The 19471-nt window shown below is 53.6% G+C and overlaps 1 protein-coding gene across 3 annotated transcripts in view; it reads left to right on the forward strand.

Moving 5' to 3' along the window:
• Positions 1-12003, forward strand: part of PDGFRB (platelet derived growth factor receptor beta) — a 43164-nt gene extending 31161 nt beyond the window's left edge. For all 3 annotated transcript variants that reach the window (XM_010344540.3, XM_003934009.4, XM_074379351.1), the window contains 12 exons: positions 78-210; positions 796-900; positions 1251-1361; positions 2707-2866; positions 3803-3963; positions 4908-5026; positions 5227-5349; positions 6115-6226; positions 6639-6738; positions 7341-7446; positions 8350-8582; positions 9911-12003. In XM_010344540.3, the coding sequence (XP_010342842.3) occupies positions 78-210; positions 796-900; positions 1251-1361; positions 2707-2866; positions 3803-3963; positions 4908-5026; positions 5227-5349; positions 6115-6226; positions 6639-6738; positions 7341-7446; positions 8350-8582; positions 9911-10100 (1653 nt within the window). In that variant the 3' untranslated portion in view covers positions 10101-12003. The remainder of the gene's footprint in view (positions 1-77; positions 211-795; positions 901-1250; positions 1362-2706; positions 2867-3802; positions 3964-4907; positions 5027-5226; positions 5350-6114; positions 6227-6638; positions 6739-7340; positions 7447-8349; positions 8583-9910) is intronic.
• The last annotated feature ends 7468 nt before the right edge of the window (positions 12004-19471 follow it).

Below are 19471 nucleotides of genomic sequence, written 5' to 3' on the forward strand. Positions count from 1 at the left end.
TAGATGGATGGACCTAATTTAGGGCGTCAAGGTTGGAGACCCCCTCTGATAACCCATTCCTGGGGTTGGTCCTCCAGAAACCACGTTACGAGATCCGATGGAAGGTGATTGAGTCTGTGAGCTCTGACGGCCATGAGTACATCTACGTGGACCCCATGCAGCTGCCCTATGACTCCACGTGGGAGCTGCCTCGGGACCAGCTTGTGCTGGGTCAGTCCTGGGAGGCCTCAGGTGGCAGGGTGGGGACTCAAGTTGGGCAGGAAGACTCTCTGAGGTCTGGTCCCAGCCTTGCCATGACTAGCTATGAGACCTAGGGCTGGTGTCTTGCCTTCTCTGGCCCTCCGTCTCCTACTATGTGCAATGAGGATGAGCCATCCCCCAGGGACTGCCCAGCATTGAGTGACCCTGAGCATCCTGTGACCCTGAGAGATGGGACGCCTTTGTGGCAAAAGTGGAAGGATTGAGGACAGGCTGAGTAGCAGGCCTGATCTGACTGGGGAAGCTGAGGTGGTACAGAAGAGCATGCCCCCTTGGGGAAGGAAGAAACTTTCCAAAGATGAAAGATGGGGCAGAAAGCAGGCAGAACTTAGATGAGACACCTGGAAAGACGGGGCGCGGGGGCATTGTGGTTGCAAGGGCGTCTGTTTAGGGAATTACCTGAGTCCAAGGGGGTTTAAGGAACGTCTCGGTTGACGTAAGAGAGTGGTTCTTTCCCCTCCTTGGGCAGGAAGGGTGGAGGGGGCGGGGGTGCAGCTTCCTGGTGGGCCAGGAGCTGAGGGATCATCTCTACACTAGGACGCACCCTCGGCTCTGGGGCCTTTGGGCAGGTGGTGGAGGCCACGGCTCATGGCCTGAGCCATTCTCAGGCCACGATGAAAGTGGCCGTCAAGATGCTGAAATGTGAGTAGTCTTGGAGCCCTCCACATTTGGCCCCCACCTCTCCCTGCCCCTCCCCACACACTTAGCCTCTCCCAGGGTGGTCTGATGCTGATGTGCGGGCACAAGAGGGGCAGTCACATTGCAGCAGGCGCTGCTCTCAAGTTGGGTTTGGGAAGAGGGTTCCTCAACCTGGCCTTCTCAGCCCACCTCACCCTACCCTGGCCTCTTCCCCTCCTCAGAGTGTGAGTGCTCACCTCCCACCCCCGGGCTGCCTGGGTCTTGCAACACAGGGTGGGGCAGAAGAGTCAGAAGAGGCTTCCCTGGTGGGGCCTCCATGACTGGGCCTGGCCTGGGGCCCCCGCTTTCCTTAGCCACAGCCCGCAGCAGTGAGAAGCAAGCCCTTATGTCGGAGCTGAAGATCATGAGCCACCTCGGGCCTCACCTGAACGTGGTCAACCTGCTGGGGGCCTGCACCAAAGGAGGTACAGAACCCACTGCCCCAGAGGACTCAGGGAAAGTGCCCACCACCAAGGCCAGGCCCCGCCTGCCCCCTCCTCAGGCCGCACACAGCAGCACACTCCCACTGGAGGGTCCATGCCCGTCTGCTCCAGGACCCTCACTGCACGGTCCCAGAGGGCAGTGGGGTTTAGAAAATCACAAAATCTTCAGGCGCAGTGGCTCACACCTGTAATCCCAGCACTTTAGGAGGCTGAGGCGGTTAGATCAGCTGAGGTCAGGAGTTCAAGACCAGCTTGATCAACATGGAGAAACCCCCATCTCTACTAAAAATACAAAATTAACCAGGCATGGTGGCTCATGCCTATAATCCCAGCTACTTGGGAGGCTGAGGCAGGAGAATCATTTGAACCTGGGAGGTGAAAGTTGCGATGAGCTGAGATCATGCCATTGCATTCCAGCCTGGGCAACAAGAGCGAAAATCCATCTGAAAAAAAATAAAATAAAATAAAGAAACACAAAATCACAACACATTCACCACTGAAGGATTAGTCAGGTCACCAGTCCCAGTGGCTTCCAGACCATGGTGTTGGCTGACACTTTTTTATTTTCACAGTACATTTTGAAAGCCAGTAAATGACAGCTCACATGACATTAAGATGAGTTATACTCCCACCATTGGAGACCACCAGCTTGCTAATTGGGAGTTAATTGATGATAGAAGATTGTCTCTGTGGCCAACTGTATTTATTTGAAGCTCTGATTGCCAGATAGGCTGAAAAAAAAAATGTTATCACCATTTACAGCTGCTTATTGTGAGATCTGGGATTTTCCTCAGCATTACGCAACCAAAACAAAATACAGAAGTCTGCTGGGTACACAGACTGACTGACGTCTGCAGTGAACACTCATTTCAAAATTTTTGTTTGTGTAGATACCTTCAGGCTCTCACTGATTGACTTTGAGTAGATGCACTGTAGTTGAATTTAATTACTAAAGTGATCATTATCAACAGTGGACTTTATCTGCTTTCTATACTGGGCTCCAAAGTAAGCTTTAGTTTGAAAACACATCAATAAGAGCTAACACTGCTGGCCAACAAAGGCATCATCTCATTAATCCTCATGACAGCCCTTTGTGCTGGGTGTAATTAGCCCCACTTAACAGGTGGGGAAGGTAAGGCTCAGGGAGACTACATACCTTGTTCACTGCCACAGAAGCAGGAAAAGAACCCGGAGTTGCAAGGCACCGAAGCCTCCTAGCTGTCATGCCAAAGTGCCTCCCCAACATTCAGCCCCTGATGAGCCTCGTGGTCTTAAGGGGACACCTGAGGGCTCCGTAGGGACTGTCTCTGAGCCTGTCCCTCCGCAGGACCCATCTATATCATCACTGAGTACTGCCGCTACGGAGACCTGGTGGACTTTCTGCACCGCAACAAGCATACCTTTCTGCAGCACCACTCCGACAAGCGTCGCCCGCCCAGCGCGGAGCTCTACAGCAATGCACTGCCTGTCGGGCTCCCACTGCCCAGGTACCGGGAGGGAGGCCAGGGACTGAATCTTTGGGGAACCTGAGGAGCACTGCTCCTTCTCCTCCCCTTGTCCAGGAGAAGAAGCTGAGGCTGTGACGGGGCAGTGGACAGAATCACTCAGAATAACAGTCATGCCAGGCCCTGCGCTAAGCCCTCTACAGATGTGACATGCCATACCTGTGTCGTGGGTGTTTGCCCTTTTGTCCAGGGCACAGAATGGTGGAGGAGGGGGCAGAAGCTGTGGTGAGACGAGAGCCAGGCCTCCCAATGTACACAGTGGTGCTCCAGGCTGTGTTCCTCTCTGCAGCCTCTGCACATCAGCCTCTACACTGCCCCTCAGGGAGCTCAACTCCTGTCCTCATCTTTCCAAAAAGAACATTTCTTAGTTCTTTTGCTGACTACAAAACCAAAGACAATAGTAGCTTCAGAAAAGCATACAGAAGACATGAAAACTCACTCCTGCTTTCTCCCACATTTTGATCAATTTCCTCGTCATCTCTTTCCTGCTCATAGAGACAGATATGTGTAGATCCCCACAGCTCTTTGGGGAGCTGATGCTACAGGCATAGGTATCGGGGTGACTCCTGGCTGCCCACGCTGGGTTGCTGCCAGGCACTACCACAGCCGGGTGGTGCTGGGGAGGCCGCAGAAAGGTGCCTCTGTACACACCCAACTTGTGACCTTTGTCCTGGGGTGCTGTAATCGCCTCTGGGTGTGAGCTGTCTGGGTTCTAACCGTCATTTTGGCAACCTCAGTGCCCAGCTTGGCCCAGCGGGTGGGTTGAAAAGGCTCAATCCGTGGGCATTGCTATTGAGATAGGTTGAAGGAGGATGAGTGAGTGTGTGAGTGAGAGAAGAAATCCCTGAGTGGCCAGGGGCAGGAGGGGAAGGAAAGGCAAAGCCTGCAGGCTCTCCTGTGATGCTCCTCTACCCCCAGCCATGTGTCCCTGACCGGGGAGAGCGACGGTGGCTACATGGACATGAGCAAGGATGAGTCTGTGGACTACGTGCCCATGCTGGACATGAAAGGAGACGTAAAATATGCAGACATCGAGTCCTCCAACTACATGGCCCCTTATGATAACTACGTTCCCTCTGGTGGGTGGACACAGCGACATAGTATCCCATGCCCACACAGGCTCATGGCCTTCACATGCCCAGCCTTGCCAAAAACTCTGGGAAGAAGGGAAGCTTGTACCCATTTCATAGATGTGGAAATTGAGGCTAGCAACCTGGTCCAAGCTGCTCTGTAGTGGACCCCTAAACAGAAGCCCTGTATATGGGTCCAAAACAGGCATAGAACCTACAGGGAGAGAGAAAGTTGGGGTGTGGGAGCACCTGGGCTCTTGGGATGCTAGGGAAAGTGACCTGCCCAGTTCCAGCCCCAGGCTGGTCTAGTGTCCCTGAGAGGCAGGCAGGCCAGGCGGGGCAAAAGCAGCCTAAGGGCTAATGCCAAAAGCGTTTTTGTCCAACGAGGGCATGGATAAAGTAGGAGAGCTTTGAGTTTGATATTAAGAAATCATTCTCATCTGGCTGAGCACGGTGGCTCATGCCAGCATGTTGGGAGTCTTTGGCAGGTGGATCATGAGGTCAGGAGTTCAAGACCAGCTTAGCCAAGATGGCGAAACCCTGTCTCTACTAAAAATACAAAAATTAGCTGGACGTGGTGGCGAGTGCCTGTAATCCCAGCTACTTGGGAGGCTGAGGCAGAGAACTGCTTAAACCCAGGAGGCAGAGATTGCAGTGAGCTGAGATCACATCATTGCACTGGCCCAAGCTGCTCTGTAGTGGACCCCTAAACAGAAGCCCTGTATATGGATCCAAAACAGGCATAGAACCTACAGGGAGTGAGAGAGTTGGCAGCCTAGGTGACAGAGTGAGACTCTGTCTCAAAAAAAAGAAAAATCATTCTCCTTTTGGGAGAGCTAGATGATTAGTGGCCACTTGTCTTAGACATTCAGTCTCCCAGGAGCCAAAGGGCAGGGGTCCTGTGGGCCAGAAGGAGATATGAGGTAGCAGGTGACCCTTTGCTTCTCCTGTAGCCCCTGAGAGGACCTGTCAGGCGACTTTGATCAACGAGTCTCCAGTGCTTAGCTACACAGACCTCGTGGGCTTCAGCTACCAGGTGGCCAATGGCATGGAGTTCCTGGCCTCCAAGAATGTACGTGTGGCTGTGGTGGGGCAGAGTGGGGGCCATGGGTATGTGGGCCACCCAGCTAGCCAGTGTCCTCCAAGAGTGCCCGCACACCAGGGTGGCCTTTTGTACCCGGACAGTGATGCATTTTCCCAAAGTCCTTGATGTGGAGAGGTCTTTCCCCATAATTGTCCCCAAGCCCTCAGCTCCCCTCTCCCCAAACCCAGTGTGTCCACAGAGACCTGGCGGCCAGGAACGTGCTCATCTGCGAGGGCAAGCTGGTCAAAATCTGTGACTTTGGCCTGGCTCGAGACATCATGCGAGACTCAAACTACATCTCCAAAGGCAGCGTGAGTACCTTCCCCGCCCCTGCGGGGCTGTCACCATGTGCCTGTGACTGCAGGAACAGATTCCCTCCCAACCAGTGAGGCTGCAGCTCCAAGGAGAGCTGTGTGGGGCTCCTCGTGGCCTGCCCTGACAGTGGTGATGGGCTGTGCCTGCCCAGCTGTGTGTGCAGGGACAGGAAGGGGAGCCACCCAGGAGTGCATGGAGCCAGTACCGTGGGGAAGGCTGGCTGTAATGGGTCCAGGGAGGGGGAAGGGGGAACAGGCCGAATGTGTTTCCCAGCAGTGGTGGGCATAGGAAGAAGCACAGATGAGAAGGCAGGACAGATGAGCAGGTCACACGTAGTAGCCGGGATTGGTTTGGTTAAAATGTGACCATCCTGCCTGTCTCTCATCTCCCCACTTTTCAGCAATCCCCAGATGGTGGCATGCTAGGCACAGAGATCAAAGGCAGCCAAGATGAGAGCCGGGGGGTGCCTTGACAAGTTTCTGCACCCCCGCCCCCACTTCACTACTCAGACCCTGGGGCTTTTCTCCAGGGACAGAGGCTGCCTTGTCCACAGCTAGTGAGAAAAGAAACAGCCTCTGGTCCTCTGGACAGCAATGGGTGGATATGGGAACTGTGCTGGGCAGAGACCAGGGCCCTCACAGGGAATGGAAGGGAGGAGTGGTTGTGGGTGGGACCCACCAGGTACCCTCCTCCTGTCCCAGGTGCAGAGTGGGGCTGGGGTCCTTCCTTGCACTCAGCACCCGTCCTGACCCTCCCTACAGACCTTTCTGCCTTTGAAGTGGATGGCCCCGGAGAGCATCTTCAACAGCCTCTACACCACCCTGAGTGATGTGTGGTCCTTCGGGATCCTGCTGTGGGAGATCTTCACTTTGGGTGCGCTTGCTTCCTCCCCCAGCCCTCGGCATCCTGACATGGTGTCTACCTTGACTGTTCACATCTCTGGCCTGGCAGGGCTATGGATGAGCCTGAGACAGGGATTCTGGTTCAGGTCCCAGCTCTGCTGCCTTCTCCCTGCTGTGTGACGTTCTTTGCCCTCTCTGGATCTCTTTATCTCCCTGTCTGAGTATTGACGGGTTGGAACAGTGACATCAGAAAGCCTACTTGGCTCTCACATTCTGGCTGTCTATCCTGGGGAGGGCTGCAGTCTCTGCCGTCTGGAACCCATGAAGGAGTCCACACTTCCCAATGCCACGGCCAGCATGGCTCTCCTTGTCCTATAGAAGAGGGTGCCTTGCCACCTTTCCACCCCTGAACCTGTGTATCTCTTGTCTCTGCTCCCCAACAGGTGGCACCCCTTACCCAGAGCTGCCCATGAACGAGCAGTTCTACAATGCCATCAAGCGGGGGTACCGCATGGCCCAGCCTGCCCACGCCTCCGATGAGATGTGAGTGGAACCCCATGCATGTGGGAGGATTTTATGCTGCAAACAATAGATATCTAACTCTACTGGCTTAAACCAAAGATGAGAGATTTGTTAGCTCAGTAATCTAGAAAGCCTTGGTGTAACTGGATCCAGCCATTCCAAGGGTGGCATCAGGAAACTCTGGTTCTAGCCCTGAGCTCTGCCTTGTTCTCTGTGGCCTCATTTTCAGTCCAGCATTGCCCAAAAGGCGACCAGAAGTGTCAGCCTCATGTCCGACTGCTTGCTCCACAGTGCCAGCAAAAGTGTCAGAGCTGACCTTCGAGGGCTCGGGTGGGGTCACATGCCATCAAGAACCGACCGCTGAAGCTGCAGGGCTGAAAACGATAGGCCAAGCTTGCCTCCTGTGCTCACCCAGGCCTAGTCAGCCCATGGAACCATGCTGGGTGGGGGTGCTGAGAGACCTCCCAAGGGAACATCCAGAAGCAGGACCTCTGGATAGACCCATCCTCCACTCCTTTCTGTGGCTCACCTTGTTCTGAGAGGCAGCAGCCTCCAGCTCCCCCAGCCCTGCCTTGTCCCCTGCACCCTGGGCCAGAGACCCTGACCGTTCTCCTTGTCCCCAGCTACGAGATCATGCAGAAGTGCTGGGAAGAGAAATTTGAGATTCGGCCCCCCTTCTCCCAGCTGGTGCTGCTTCTCGAGAGACTGCTGGGCGAAGGTTACAAAAAGGTGTGTTGAGGCAGGATGGGGCTGCAGCATAGAGACCTCTGGGTTGTTGCAGTGGTGGTGGGCAAAGGAAGAAGTCAGACACTGAATACAAGGCTCTGTGTGATGGGCTGGCATTTAGGGGACCAACCTTTGTCCTCTCTGGGCCTCAGTTTCCCTGCTGCTTCTAGGAGGGGATGGGCTGGTGCTGTGAGTTTATTTTAGCATCACAGAGCTTTATGAAAGGGAATCCTACATGGAAGCAATTGATTTGATGCAGGGAGGGGCCTGTAGCCCTGTCTGTCCTGCTGCCTCCCTCCGGCCTTTGCCTCCATGCTGAACCATGGGGAAGTGTGAATAGCCCCAGATTACATGACCATGAACAGCCTGACCAGTTGGATCCTGTCACAGGATTGTCTGTCCAAGGCCCATGGAGCCAAGAGGATCCTGAAACCCTGCCCTGTCCAGCAACAGGGGTCCGAGTGAGGAGGAAGTACACATTGCCTTTAACACAGAGGCAGCTCCTTCCTTGGGTCCATTTCCCACCTCCGCATTCCCCCCTGGGGATGGTCCCAGGGACCTGGGAGATGGAGTAGGGTTGTTGCCACTTCGCAGCAACAGAAACTGAGGGCCTACAGAAGGAGGCTGAGGTAGCATGAGAGCTTGTACCTGTCTGCTCTGAACCTGGGAAAGAGTTAGAGTCCTGAGTGCTGGTCTGATAACCGCCCCTCGCTGGGTGGTCCTGGGCTCACCATACCTTGTGAGATTCTATGGGAGGTGGGAGGACAGCTCAGCCATGTGGGCTGGGCAAATCCCTTTCCCCTCTGAGCATTTATACAAAGGGGGATGGGCCAGGTTAGAAGATCCCTGAAGGCATTTCTGGCCTGACCATCCCTGTTTCTTTGGTTCTCCCTGCCCTGGGAACAGAAGTACCAGCAGGTGGATGAGGAGTTTCTGAGGAGTGACCACCCAGCCATTCTTCGGTCCCAGGCCCGCCTGCCTGGGTTCCATGGCCTCCGGTCTCCCCTGGACACCAGCTCCGTCCTCTACACTGCTGTGCAGCCCAATGAGGGTGACAACGACTATATCATTCCCCTGCCTGACCCCAAACCCGAGGTTGCTGACGAGGGCCCACTGGAGGGTTCCCCCAGCCTAGCCAGGTAGCTACTCTGGCCTGGGGCCAAAGCAATCATGTGCTCTGTGTGTGTGTGTGTGTGTGTGTGTGTGTGTGTGTGTGTGTGTGGTGTGTCAGGCTTGCCTCAGGGGTAAGTTACCTAGGGTAAGCACTGATTCCTACCAATGAATAGAAGACAGAACGGAACTCATTTGAACTTTGATGCACTGAAGTGGAAAGCGCAGGCTAGTAAAATAAAGTATGGGCTGGGACTTATTTGCAAGGTAACTTTTCCTTTGTGGGGGTGCCCAGAGGTTATCTATACTCTTTCATCTCCAGGCCTTGTACTAGCCCCAAGGAGAGAAAGCAAACCTACTTAGCATCCCCAGCACCCCAGTTGTTAACTGTGGGTCCTGGCCAGCCAGAGGCCTATATTCTGTTCTTAAGCACCATGCCCTGGGGCCAGAGGCAGCCTGCATGGTTGTAGGAGTCAGAGGTGCCTACAGGAATTCAGGACAGAATTCAGACTGGGAAGGAGATTTATGGTTTTGTTTTGCTTTGGGAAGTGGTGAAGTGACAGCTCAGAGGGGTTTTATAGGAGGACTCTGCTGTTGCCGGGACTTAATGTCCACACAGGATCTCCCCTTAACTGGAGAGAAGGGCTCGCCACGAGGCCACACCCATCTCCAAAGCAAGATCCAGCCTAAGGTGAAGTGGCTGGAGCGTCAGGCTGGCGTTCTGTCCCAGCTCTGCCAATGGCCGCTATGAGACCTGGGAAGTCTTCTCTTCTATGATCCTCAGTTTCTCCATATGTGCTAGGGGTGCACACAGGCCTTAGAAGGCCCCTGAAGGCCCTCATTGCTCCACCATTTGGAGAGGCGAACCGGCGGTAAACGGTGCAGAGGAGTGAAGTGCACTGCTCACACAGCTTGAGGTGTGAATGCTCGCCCTGTTTTGTGCCCTCAGACAAGCTGCTTCACTGTCTTAACACTGGTGTCCTCTTCTGTCAAATACAAACAGTAAAAGTACTTCTATTTGGGGGTCATTGCGAGGATTAAATGAGATAGCATACACCTTCAGGCATGCAGAGGAGGGAGATGCTGGCGGGTGAGAAATGAAGTTTGGAGCCAGCTGACTCTGCTCCGAAGTTCCAGCTCCCGCCCTTCCCTGCTGTGTGAAGTGGGACAGTGACTTAACCTCTCCGAGCCACACTTTCCGTGCGGTGCAGGCCTTGCATAGTTTTCACAAGGGTTAAATGAGCCGGAGTGTGTAAAGCCCACGGCACAGGGGTGGCTGTTCCGAAGGCTCTTCATGGCTGCTGTAGCATCCTCGTGGGCTCCTTCCTAGCCCTCACTCCCTGCCTCCTTCCTCTAGCTCCACCCTGAATGAAGTCAACACCTCCTCCACCATCTCCTGTGACAGCCCCCTGGAGCCCCAGGAGGAATCAGAGCCACAGCCCCAGCTTGAGCTCCAGGTGGAGCCGGACCCGGAGCCCGAGCTGGAGCAGCCACCGGATTCAGGGTGCCCGGCACCTCGGCCAGAAGCTGAGGACAGCTTCCTGTAGGGAGCTGGCCCCCACCCTGCCCTGCCTGAAGCTCCCCCTCTGCCAGCACCCAGCACCTCCTGGCCTGGCCTGGCTGGGCCACCTGTTAGCCCTTATCAGCTGTCCCCTTCTGGAAGCTTTCTGCTCCTGACGTGCTGTGCCCCAAACCCTGGGGCTGGCTTAGGAGGCGAGAAAACTGCAGGGGCCACAGCCAGCCCTCTGCCTCTGGGGAGGCCAAGTGACTCTGAGCCAGGGTTTCCCCCAGGGGACTCAGTTTCCCCATATGTAAGATGGGAAAGTTGGACTAGGTGACCCAGAATCTAGGATTCTCTCCCTGGCTGATAGGTGGGGAGGTGGAATCCCACCCTGGGGACTCCCTCCTTGGAGTTATTGAGGTGGTAAAGTAACTTTTTTCTGTTCAGCCAGCTACCCCTCAAGGAATCATAGCTCTCTCCTTGCACTTTTATCCACCCAGGAGCTAGGGAAGGGACCCTAGAGTCGCTGGCTGCTGGCTGAGCTGGGGCCTGGACTTGGGCAGTGCCGCCTCGTCCAGAAGAAAGCCAGCCTCCTCCCTGTGATGCCAGTCCCTGCTTTCCCTGGCCCGAGCTGGTCTGGGCCATTAGGCAACCTAATTCATGTTGGAGGCTGAGCCCAGTACGGGCCACCCCCAGCCTGCCGCCCTTGCCCAGGGCACTTGGAGCACACCTGGCCATGGCAAGTGCCCTTTCCCTGTCCTTCAGGGCCATCAGTCCTGGGGCTTTTTCTTTATCACCCTCAGTCTTAATCCATCTACCAGTCTGCTGGGACAGATGGGTCCCGCCTCTGTGATGAGGATGTTGATGTGCCAGTGTGAAGTGGTCATATGTGTCCCTGGCTCTGCATTGGACCTGCTGTGAGGCCTTGGAGGAATCCCTCACCCTCTCTGGGCCTCGGTTTTCCCCTCTGAAAAATGAACAAGTCGGACCTATTAACTCCAAGGGCCTTGCCAGCACTAACATTCTAGACTATTCCAGGTGGTTACACATTTGTCCAGATGAAGCAAGGCCATATACCTTAAACTTCCATCCTGGGGGTCAGCTGGGCTCCGGGGAGATTCCAGACCACACATCACACTCTGAGGACTCAGGGACCGTGTGCCTTCCCCGGGACCCCAGCAAGTCTCAAGAATGCAGCTGCCCAGACCTTGACTTAGAGTGACAGCCAGAGTCCTGGAAAGCCCCCGGCAGCTGCCCCAGGGACATGGGAAGACCATGGGACCTCTTTCACTACCCACAATGACTTCCAGGGGTATCCTGGGCAAAAGGGACAAAGAGGGCAAGTGACATCACCTCCTGCAGCCCACCACTCCAGCACCTGCGCCAAGGTCTGTGTCGAAGACAGAAGGGACAATGAGGATAGTTATGTCTTGTAAAGGACAAGAAGCTTCAGATGGGTACCCCAAGAAGGATATGAGAGGTGGACACTTCGGGGGTTTCCTTCTCACCCACCAGCTGCCCCATCCCTGAGGCAGTACTCCATGGGGAGTATGGTTTTGTTACTGTCCAGACCTAGCAGTGACATCTCACTGTCCCCAGCCCCAGTGGGCATTGGAGGTGCCAGGGCAGTCAGGGCTGTAGCCAAGACTCCCCGGCACAGGGAGGGTTGGGAAAGGATCGCAGGAAGCTCAGTCCTTCCGGGCACCAGCCCTGCATTGCAGGTTGGCACCTTACTTCCCTGAGATCCCCAAAGTTGGTCCAAGGAGGGAGAGTGGGCTCTCAATACGGTACCAAAGATATAATCACCTAGGTTTACAAGTATTTTTAGGACTCACATTAACTCACATTTATACAGCAGAAGTGCTATTTTGTATGCTGTTAAGTTTTCCTACCTGTGTATGATTTTTTAAGGGAAAGATTTTAATATTAAACCTGGTGCTTCTCACTCACAGACTTTGTGGTATCTCTCAGGTTTGGGTTCCTGTCCCTGGGGGACGGGGAGTGTGGAGTGGGGCACCACGTGCAGCTCACCCAGACTCCGGTCCCCAGGCAGATCGCTGCAGCTCCGAGTCTCATTTCATTCATCTGTAAAGTGGGGATATTCACTCTCCTACCCCTCGCTAGGAGCTGGGCCACCTAGACCCTGGGCTTGGTTTCCCAAGGTGAAAAGCAGGCAGGTTTTTCTGGCTCCGCAGAGCCTGGCCTGAGTTGGGCAGGAGGGTGTGGGGCTGCAGGGCTGTTTGGAGGCTCTGGTGCTGAGCCTCACTGCCCCCACCCTGTGCTTTGGCTTTGGCTATCAGCTGCGACGCCCTCCCCTCCACTGCGCCCACAGGCCCGGATTGAGGCCAGTGCAACCTGTGACAGGCAGCTGCTAGAGCTCAGATTCCAAGGCCAGGTGAGTCATCACCCAGATTCCAGGCTCCAGGTAGGAGCACAGCAGACAGAGTGCCCAAGAGCATGAGAGCAAGAAGTGAGGAGAAGGTGGAGAAGAGGAAGAGAGGAAGCAGAGGGAGCTGCGGCCAGGGTAAGGCCAGGGAAGGCAATAGGGTGGCGGCCACGCTGCGGCTCTGAGGGCAGAGGGGTGTACACCTGACAGGCCCCAGACCCCTCACAGCTGCAGCAGCTCAGCTGACCCTTGTGGGGCCAGCATGAGCCATAGTCTCTCCTGCCAAGTCCAGGCCTGTGGGACCCTGGCAGTCACACAGGGCCAGGGGCAATAGGGCTTCTAGGGGCACGGGGCACAGTGCAAGGAGTCTCAGACCCAGGCAGGCGTTCGCGGCCCTCCCACCTGGGCCCAGAATCCTGTACTTGGCTCACTTGAGGGGGACTGGGTGTCAGCTTGAGATGCATCACTGTGTGTCCTTAGGCCCTCCCTTGCTCTCTCTGAGCTGGGAAAGGGCATCTCCGTTTGGGTGGGTGGCGGAAGGACCTCATTTGGGAGCCACAGGTCTCCCTGTACTGTGTCCAGGAGTCTGGGGCTGTGGCTTCAAGAGGGGAAAGGAATGGAGCCGTGGGGCAGCTCTGACTCACAGGCCCAGCCGCCAACTCAGGGGCAGCTGAGCCACACCAGGGAAAATACCCAATGGCTGTAAGGCCTGGCCATGCAAAGCCCACCATCTCAGCGGTCCTGGCTTCAGAAAACACTCCGAGCCTGTGACTTCTCTTCTAGCCGTGGCAGGAGCTGAATGAGGCAATACCCAGATCTGCCCTGTAAAGGGAATAACTACCCCACATTCCAGACAGGGATCGTCTCTGCTGATGCAGAAGCCTCTGTCTAGAGGTCAGAAGATCTCAGCTCCCTGTGCCTCCAACCTGCTCCTTAAGGCAACTTGAGTGAATTACACCACATCAGCCCTCAATTGTCCTACGGGTAAAAGGAGCTAGGTGTCACAATAAGAGGAAGGATAATAGAACTCTGGCCACCACGTATCCAACAGTTACTGTGCCCCAGGGCTGTCTGGTTGTGTCACACGAATTTTCTCATTTTACCTTCACGTCACTCCAATGACCCAAGTCCTACTATTCGCTCTTGTTACAGATGAGATGCCAGTCCAAGCTATTGTTGTTTTGTTTTGTTTTGTTTTGTTTTCTAAAGACGTTCATTCCAGGGCAAAGTGTGAGGGCAGGAGGAAAACAGGGAAACCAGAGAATAGTGATCGGTGCTTCCCTGTGTGTGGTGAGGGGAGGACAGTTTATACCACCAAAAAGAGGGGCGTGCAACACGATCACAGTTTCCATACAAAGGTTAACATAGAGAATCAAGATTTGATTGGCTGCTATTGATTACCCTTTAAGGGGGCTGCTTAACACTCATTTGTAAAGAGGTAAGGACCACCAGGTGTCTGTCTTCCAGTCATTTAGTCCAGGTTTGACTAAAGAATCAATCGGGGGCTGCCTGGTTAACGTATAACAATCTCAACACAAAAATCAGGAGGAAATGGTCAGAGAGCAGTCCTGTTATGTGACTCAGTTTCCAGGGTCTAACTTTTCCCACTGGCATGATAAATTGGGAAGGTCCTGAAATTTTGTTTTATTTTCACAATTTTGATCTGCATTCAAATCAAATCAAATGTGCATTCAGGGAGGTTTTGAAGTGACTTGCTCAAGACCATCTGGTCGGCGTGGCAGGGACGGGATAGGAGCCGAAGTTGGACTGATTCCCCAGTCAGCACTCAGAGAGGTAAAGGGTCCACCCAGGTTGGCAGAGCCAGAGACTGGGGAAGCCTGTGGCAAAACTCCTGTCTTCTGTCTCGAGACCTGCCAGGGCTGTGTTTCCCTGAGAGAAAGGGTAGGAAAGGGCTCAATGAGAGAGGAAGGCTAAGATCATCTGACAGCTAGAAGAAAATAATGTTAAACCATTTAGGGGAGGGCTTGGGCCTCTCGGGCCCCTGTGCAGAGGGCAGGAGGGTCTGGGGTAACTATAGGTCGGTCCCTGCTGGACTCCTGCCTCCCAATCTCTCCCCTCAGGCGGACCCAGGGAAAATGAGTGAGCTGGGATTTTCCTCCCAGACAGATGAGCCACATGGACTGCACAATTCTTCCATCACCACACTCATAGCCAGGGTCTTTGTTCTTGGAAAAAGAGGGAAAGACTGAAAGGAACTATTTCTGCCGGGGCCCTGACCTGCAGCTGATGAGGACCTCCCAACCCCCATTCATGTCCCTTCTTCTTTTTTTTTTTTGAGACGGAGTCTTACTCTGTCACCCAGGCTGGAGTGCAGTGGTGAAATCTCCTCAGCTCACTGCAACCTCCATCTTCTAGGTTCAAGCAATGCTTCTGCCTCAGCCTCCCGAGTAGCTGGAACTACAGGCACATGCCACCACACCCAACTAATATTTTATTTTTAGTAGAGATGAGGTTTCACCATGTTGGCCAGGCTGGTCTCAAATTCCTGACCTCAGGTGATCCGCCCACCTCGGCCTCCCAAAGTGTTGGGATTACAGGTGTGAGCCACAACACCCAGCCATCCCTTCTTCTTTGAATTAGGGCACCGTCTCTAACAGGCCTCTCTCATTTTAGTTCCAGTGTTCAGTTTTAGAATTAAAACTTCCTTTTACTGGGCATCAGGATATTTCCTTGTCTTTGAATATGCATTTTGTTTCTAATTTGTGTAACTATATGTTCTGTGTAACTATGACTCTGTGTGTATGAATTTACCTTGTAGGAATTCTGCTTCTCACTATAAATAGTTTAGTTATATTTTTCAAGGTTGTTTTTCCTTTATATCCACATTAATATTCATATCTGTACCTATCTACATAGAATGTAGCTATGATTTTCAACCAAACTCCCACTACCATTGTGCAACTGGTTGTTTTTCGGTTAACAATACATCGTGGGCATACTCACAGGTCCGTGGGAAATACAGATATTCATTCATTCATTTTGGGAGACACGCATAGCTTAAAAGCAAGACTGTGCCAGACATCCTACTGAGGGGCATTTGGGCTATTTCCCATTTTTTTTTTTTTTTTTTTGAGACGCAGTTTCACTCTTGTTACCCAGGCTGGAGTGCAATGGCACGATCTCGGCTCACCGCAACCTCCGCCTCCTGGGTTCAGGCAATTCTCCTGCCTCAGCCTCCTGAGTAGCTGGGATTACAGGCACATGCCACCATGCCCAGCTAATGTTTTGTATTTTCAGTAGAGACGGGGTTTCAACACGTTGACCAGGATGATCTGGATCTCTTGACCTCGTGATCCACTCGCCTCGGCCTCCCAAAGTGCTGGGATTACAGGCTTGAGCCACCGCGCCCGGCCATTTCCCATTTTTTAGAGTTATAAATTATGCTGCAATGGCCATTATTTACAAAATATGTTCATTTTTGCATATTTAAGTATTTGTTTCCATAGCATAAATTTCTGGACAAAAAGTTGTTGAGTCAAGAGAATAAAGATTTAAAATGTTACTGAACAGGCATGGTGGTGAGGGCCTGTAATCCCAGCTACTCGGGAGGCTGAGGCAGGAGAAGTGCTTAACCCAGGAGGCAGAGGTTGCAGTGAGCCGAGATCACACCCCTGCACTCCAGCCTGGGCAACAGAGTGAGACTCCGTTTCTAAAATAAAATAAAATAAAAATGTTACTGAAGTCTAAAAATTCCCTTTAAAGTACCTATTATAGTGCTCTGGGAGGCTAAGAAAGTTAAACATAAAAACAACAGAAACAATGTTATTTAATTCTAGCTAAGTGCTCTGGACTGGTGGAGAAAGTATGGAACCTCTTCGGTTTATTGAGAAAAGTCATAAGCCAGTGACAAAAAAGAGTTGAAGACAGAAATGCGCCAAGCTACGACATTCTCCCTGGCATAACCAGAAGCACCAAGAGGGCTTGGCAAGGCAGGAAACTTCCCACGGTACAATTCAGCGCTGCTGCAGCTCTGCTAAGCCATCACCCCAGACGGGGCATCCCACCGTCAGGAAAGCCAGGCTTCCCCCACCACCCTGCTCGGCCCCGGTCCCTCGTGGTGTAGTACTGTGCTCCTACCGGTGGTCCCATCTGATCCTCACAATTAGCCTGTGAGAGGAGCCGAGGGGCAATCAGGCCAGATGAGGAAGTTGAGGCTCAGAGCCGTCAAGTGGCTTGGCTACGGTCACCCGAGGGAGGCTCTTGCCTGCCAGCCTCCTCGCTCCTACCTTCCCCGGGGAAGTCTAAATCCAGTTCCAGATCTCAGAGTGGGCAGCAGGCTGAGCCCTGCAGTCAGGGGCCAGCTGCCGACACAGAATGTGGCTCCTGGGATTTCCCGAGGGGGTTCCTCCTTCGGATGGGGTTCTGGGGCCACTCTGGGCCATGAGTTTCCCACAGCTCGGAAGAAAATCTGCCACGGCTGTGTAGGGGTCTGGTGAGGGGGTGTTGGCCTGGGGCAGGGACCTGGGGACATCACAGAAGCCAGACTGTCTGCCTGTAGCACCCCCTCCCAGCAGGCTCGTCCTTCACCCACGTGTTCTCGGCATGGAGGTCTACCGCCTCCAGCAGCTCCCGCCCCCCACCCGCTCGGGGGTCCTCGCCTTCTCCTGCCGGGCTTCACAGCAGGCTGCTCTTGCCCAGCTACGCTTTGCAGTGCCACAGTCTCTGGTTTCAGATTTGTGGGTCTTCACTCCAGGAACTGGAAAAGTCACAAACATGGGGAAGTAATACAGTTTCCGGAAAATCACAGAATTCTAAGTCGTCTTTTCCCTCTCTGAAGAGACAAGAGGGAAGCTTCCACATCTGAAAATTTCTCTTCTTCATTCTTGATCTTCCTGAAGCACAGTGATGCTCTCGGTGCTCCCTTGCTCAAACATCTTCAATGGCTCCCCATGGCTCCACAAAGTCCAGACTCCTTCATGGAATCTCCAAGGCCCTCTCCTGTCTGATTCCAACCTCTCCTACCGCCTCTCCCACATCTACCCTCCAAGGCGCATCCACCCTGTGTGGACCACAAGCTTCCTGACCTCTGCACATTTTTTGTGCTGCCCTCACCACCTAGAATGCCCAGTCTTCCACAGCTGAAGGTCAAAGTCTTGCTCAAGCTTCCAGCCCAGCAAAAGCTGCTTCCTCCAAGCAGCTTTCCTGACTCCTCAGCTGAAAGGGATTTCTCTTCACACCCTGTGCCTCTCACGGACCCTCGCATCTGTCCAGCCTTTTTAGCCTCCCATACCCTGTGCACTCTTTCGCCTCCAGGCCTTCACTCTGCGGTTTCTCCTTCTCAGAACATTCTCTCTTCCTCCTCTCTGTATCACTCACCCAGCTTCTCACCCTTCTCACTCCCACTCAGCTCGGATACAGCCTTCCTTGACTCCTCTCTCCTGGGGTCCCAGGACATCTTGCAACTCCCTCATTGGCTTTGTTCGTCTCCTGGCTCTGACAATAGGCTGTGAGCTGCAGAAGGGAAGGACCACGTCTGACCTGTTCACCACCATGTCCCCAGAGCCGGGGCCAATGATTGGGAAATACCTATTACATGCCCTTCGCCTGCATTATTATCTCACTGGGCCTGAGTCAATAGCCCCTTCCCCATTTTACATATGAAGAAATGAAGCCTTGAGAGGCCGGGGACCTGGCTGTAGTTAGGGGTGAGGAATGAATTCCTGGTCTTTCTGGCTCCAAAGCCTAGGCTGTTCCCGTTTACCCTCAATCCTCCTGAGAGCCCCAGCCACTGATGAAGATCAGTGGTTGAACATGTGGGCTGTGGCTCTGGGTTCTTGGGTTCAAAACCCAGCTCTGCCACTCAGCTGTGTAACTCCAGGTGGGTCACTTACCATCTCTGAGGCTTTCTTCAATTGTAACATGGAGTAATTATAGCTCTCCCCTAAGGCGGCTGGGAGGATCAATGAGATGATCTGTGCAAACAGCTCAGTCCAGAGACTGATATGAAGGGTGTGCCCAGCGGACAGGATGACCCGGAACAGTCCTTCTTCATGCTCCTGCGTTAATGCAATTATTAATAGCACCCCTTTCCGTCACAAAGTTTCCAAATTGGATGACAATTTGTGTTACTGTCCATAGATGTCAGGTATTATCAGCTGCACTGTATAACACCTCTTAGCTACTTGTCTTACCTCCCACCAGGCAGTGAGGTCCCTGCATGCAGGGAAGCGCTCTGAGCCTTGGCCTTCCTGGGCCCAGAACAAGACCTGACACATGAAGCATTTGCTGAATGGATTGCTTTTAGAGAGCGGAGAACTTCCACTCTCTCTTCATTCATTCATTCATTCATGCATGCATGCATTCATTGGATTGTTTACACATGTCTTCATGCATCTGGCATTGACTGAGCACTCATCTCCCAGGCAGGGCCAGGTGTAGAGGGTATAAAGATGACCAGAAGGGAGACTAGCCCTAGCAGGAAACTCCTGCTGCCGAACGAGGGGGTCAGAATGACATCACACCAATAACCACCCTCATAACTGTGCTTCTGTTGACAGTGAGAAGTGCCCGGAGGCTCAGGGAGCCATGAGAGACTACAATACAGGGACTCAGGCAAAGGGAGGCTTATGGTCCAGGTGGAAGCAGAAGTATGTGGAACAGGAAGAAAGAGTGTGGGGGTATATGCAGGAGCTGCAGGTGTTCAGTACAGCAGGGAGAGTGGATGGAGAGAGAAGAGGCAGAGATTAGATTGCAAAGTCTCCTGCAAACCCTGCTACAGGGTATGGCCTTGAGCTGCACTGTGAAGCTGGAATAGTAATGGGAGCAAATACCTCATAGTACTTTAATTCAGACACTAGAGCTCAATGCTCAGCCCTAGAGATAGGCGTGGTTGAACCTTTCTGGTTGAGGTCAAAGAAGAACCAGTGGCCAAACTGTCATAAAGTTGGGTCCCTGGTTCCTAGTGTGGGCCCTCTCCATTCTCTGGTCGGGGACCTCCTGGGTCCCGGGGCATGGGCTGCAGTTGGGGTTGTCTGGGCAGAAGGGTAGGGGCTAAGCTGTCCTTGACCTGA

This window comes from Saimiri boliviensis, chromosome 1 (assembly GCF_048565385.1).
Source record: "Saimiri boliviensis isolate mSaiBol1 chromosome 1, mSaiBol1.pri, whole genome shotgun sequence".
Classification (NCBI taxonomy): domain Eukaryota; kingdom Metazoa; phylum Chordata; class Mammalia; order Primates; family Cebidae; genus Saimiri; species Saimiri boliviensis.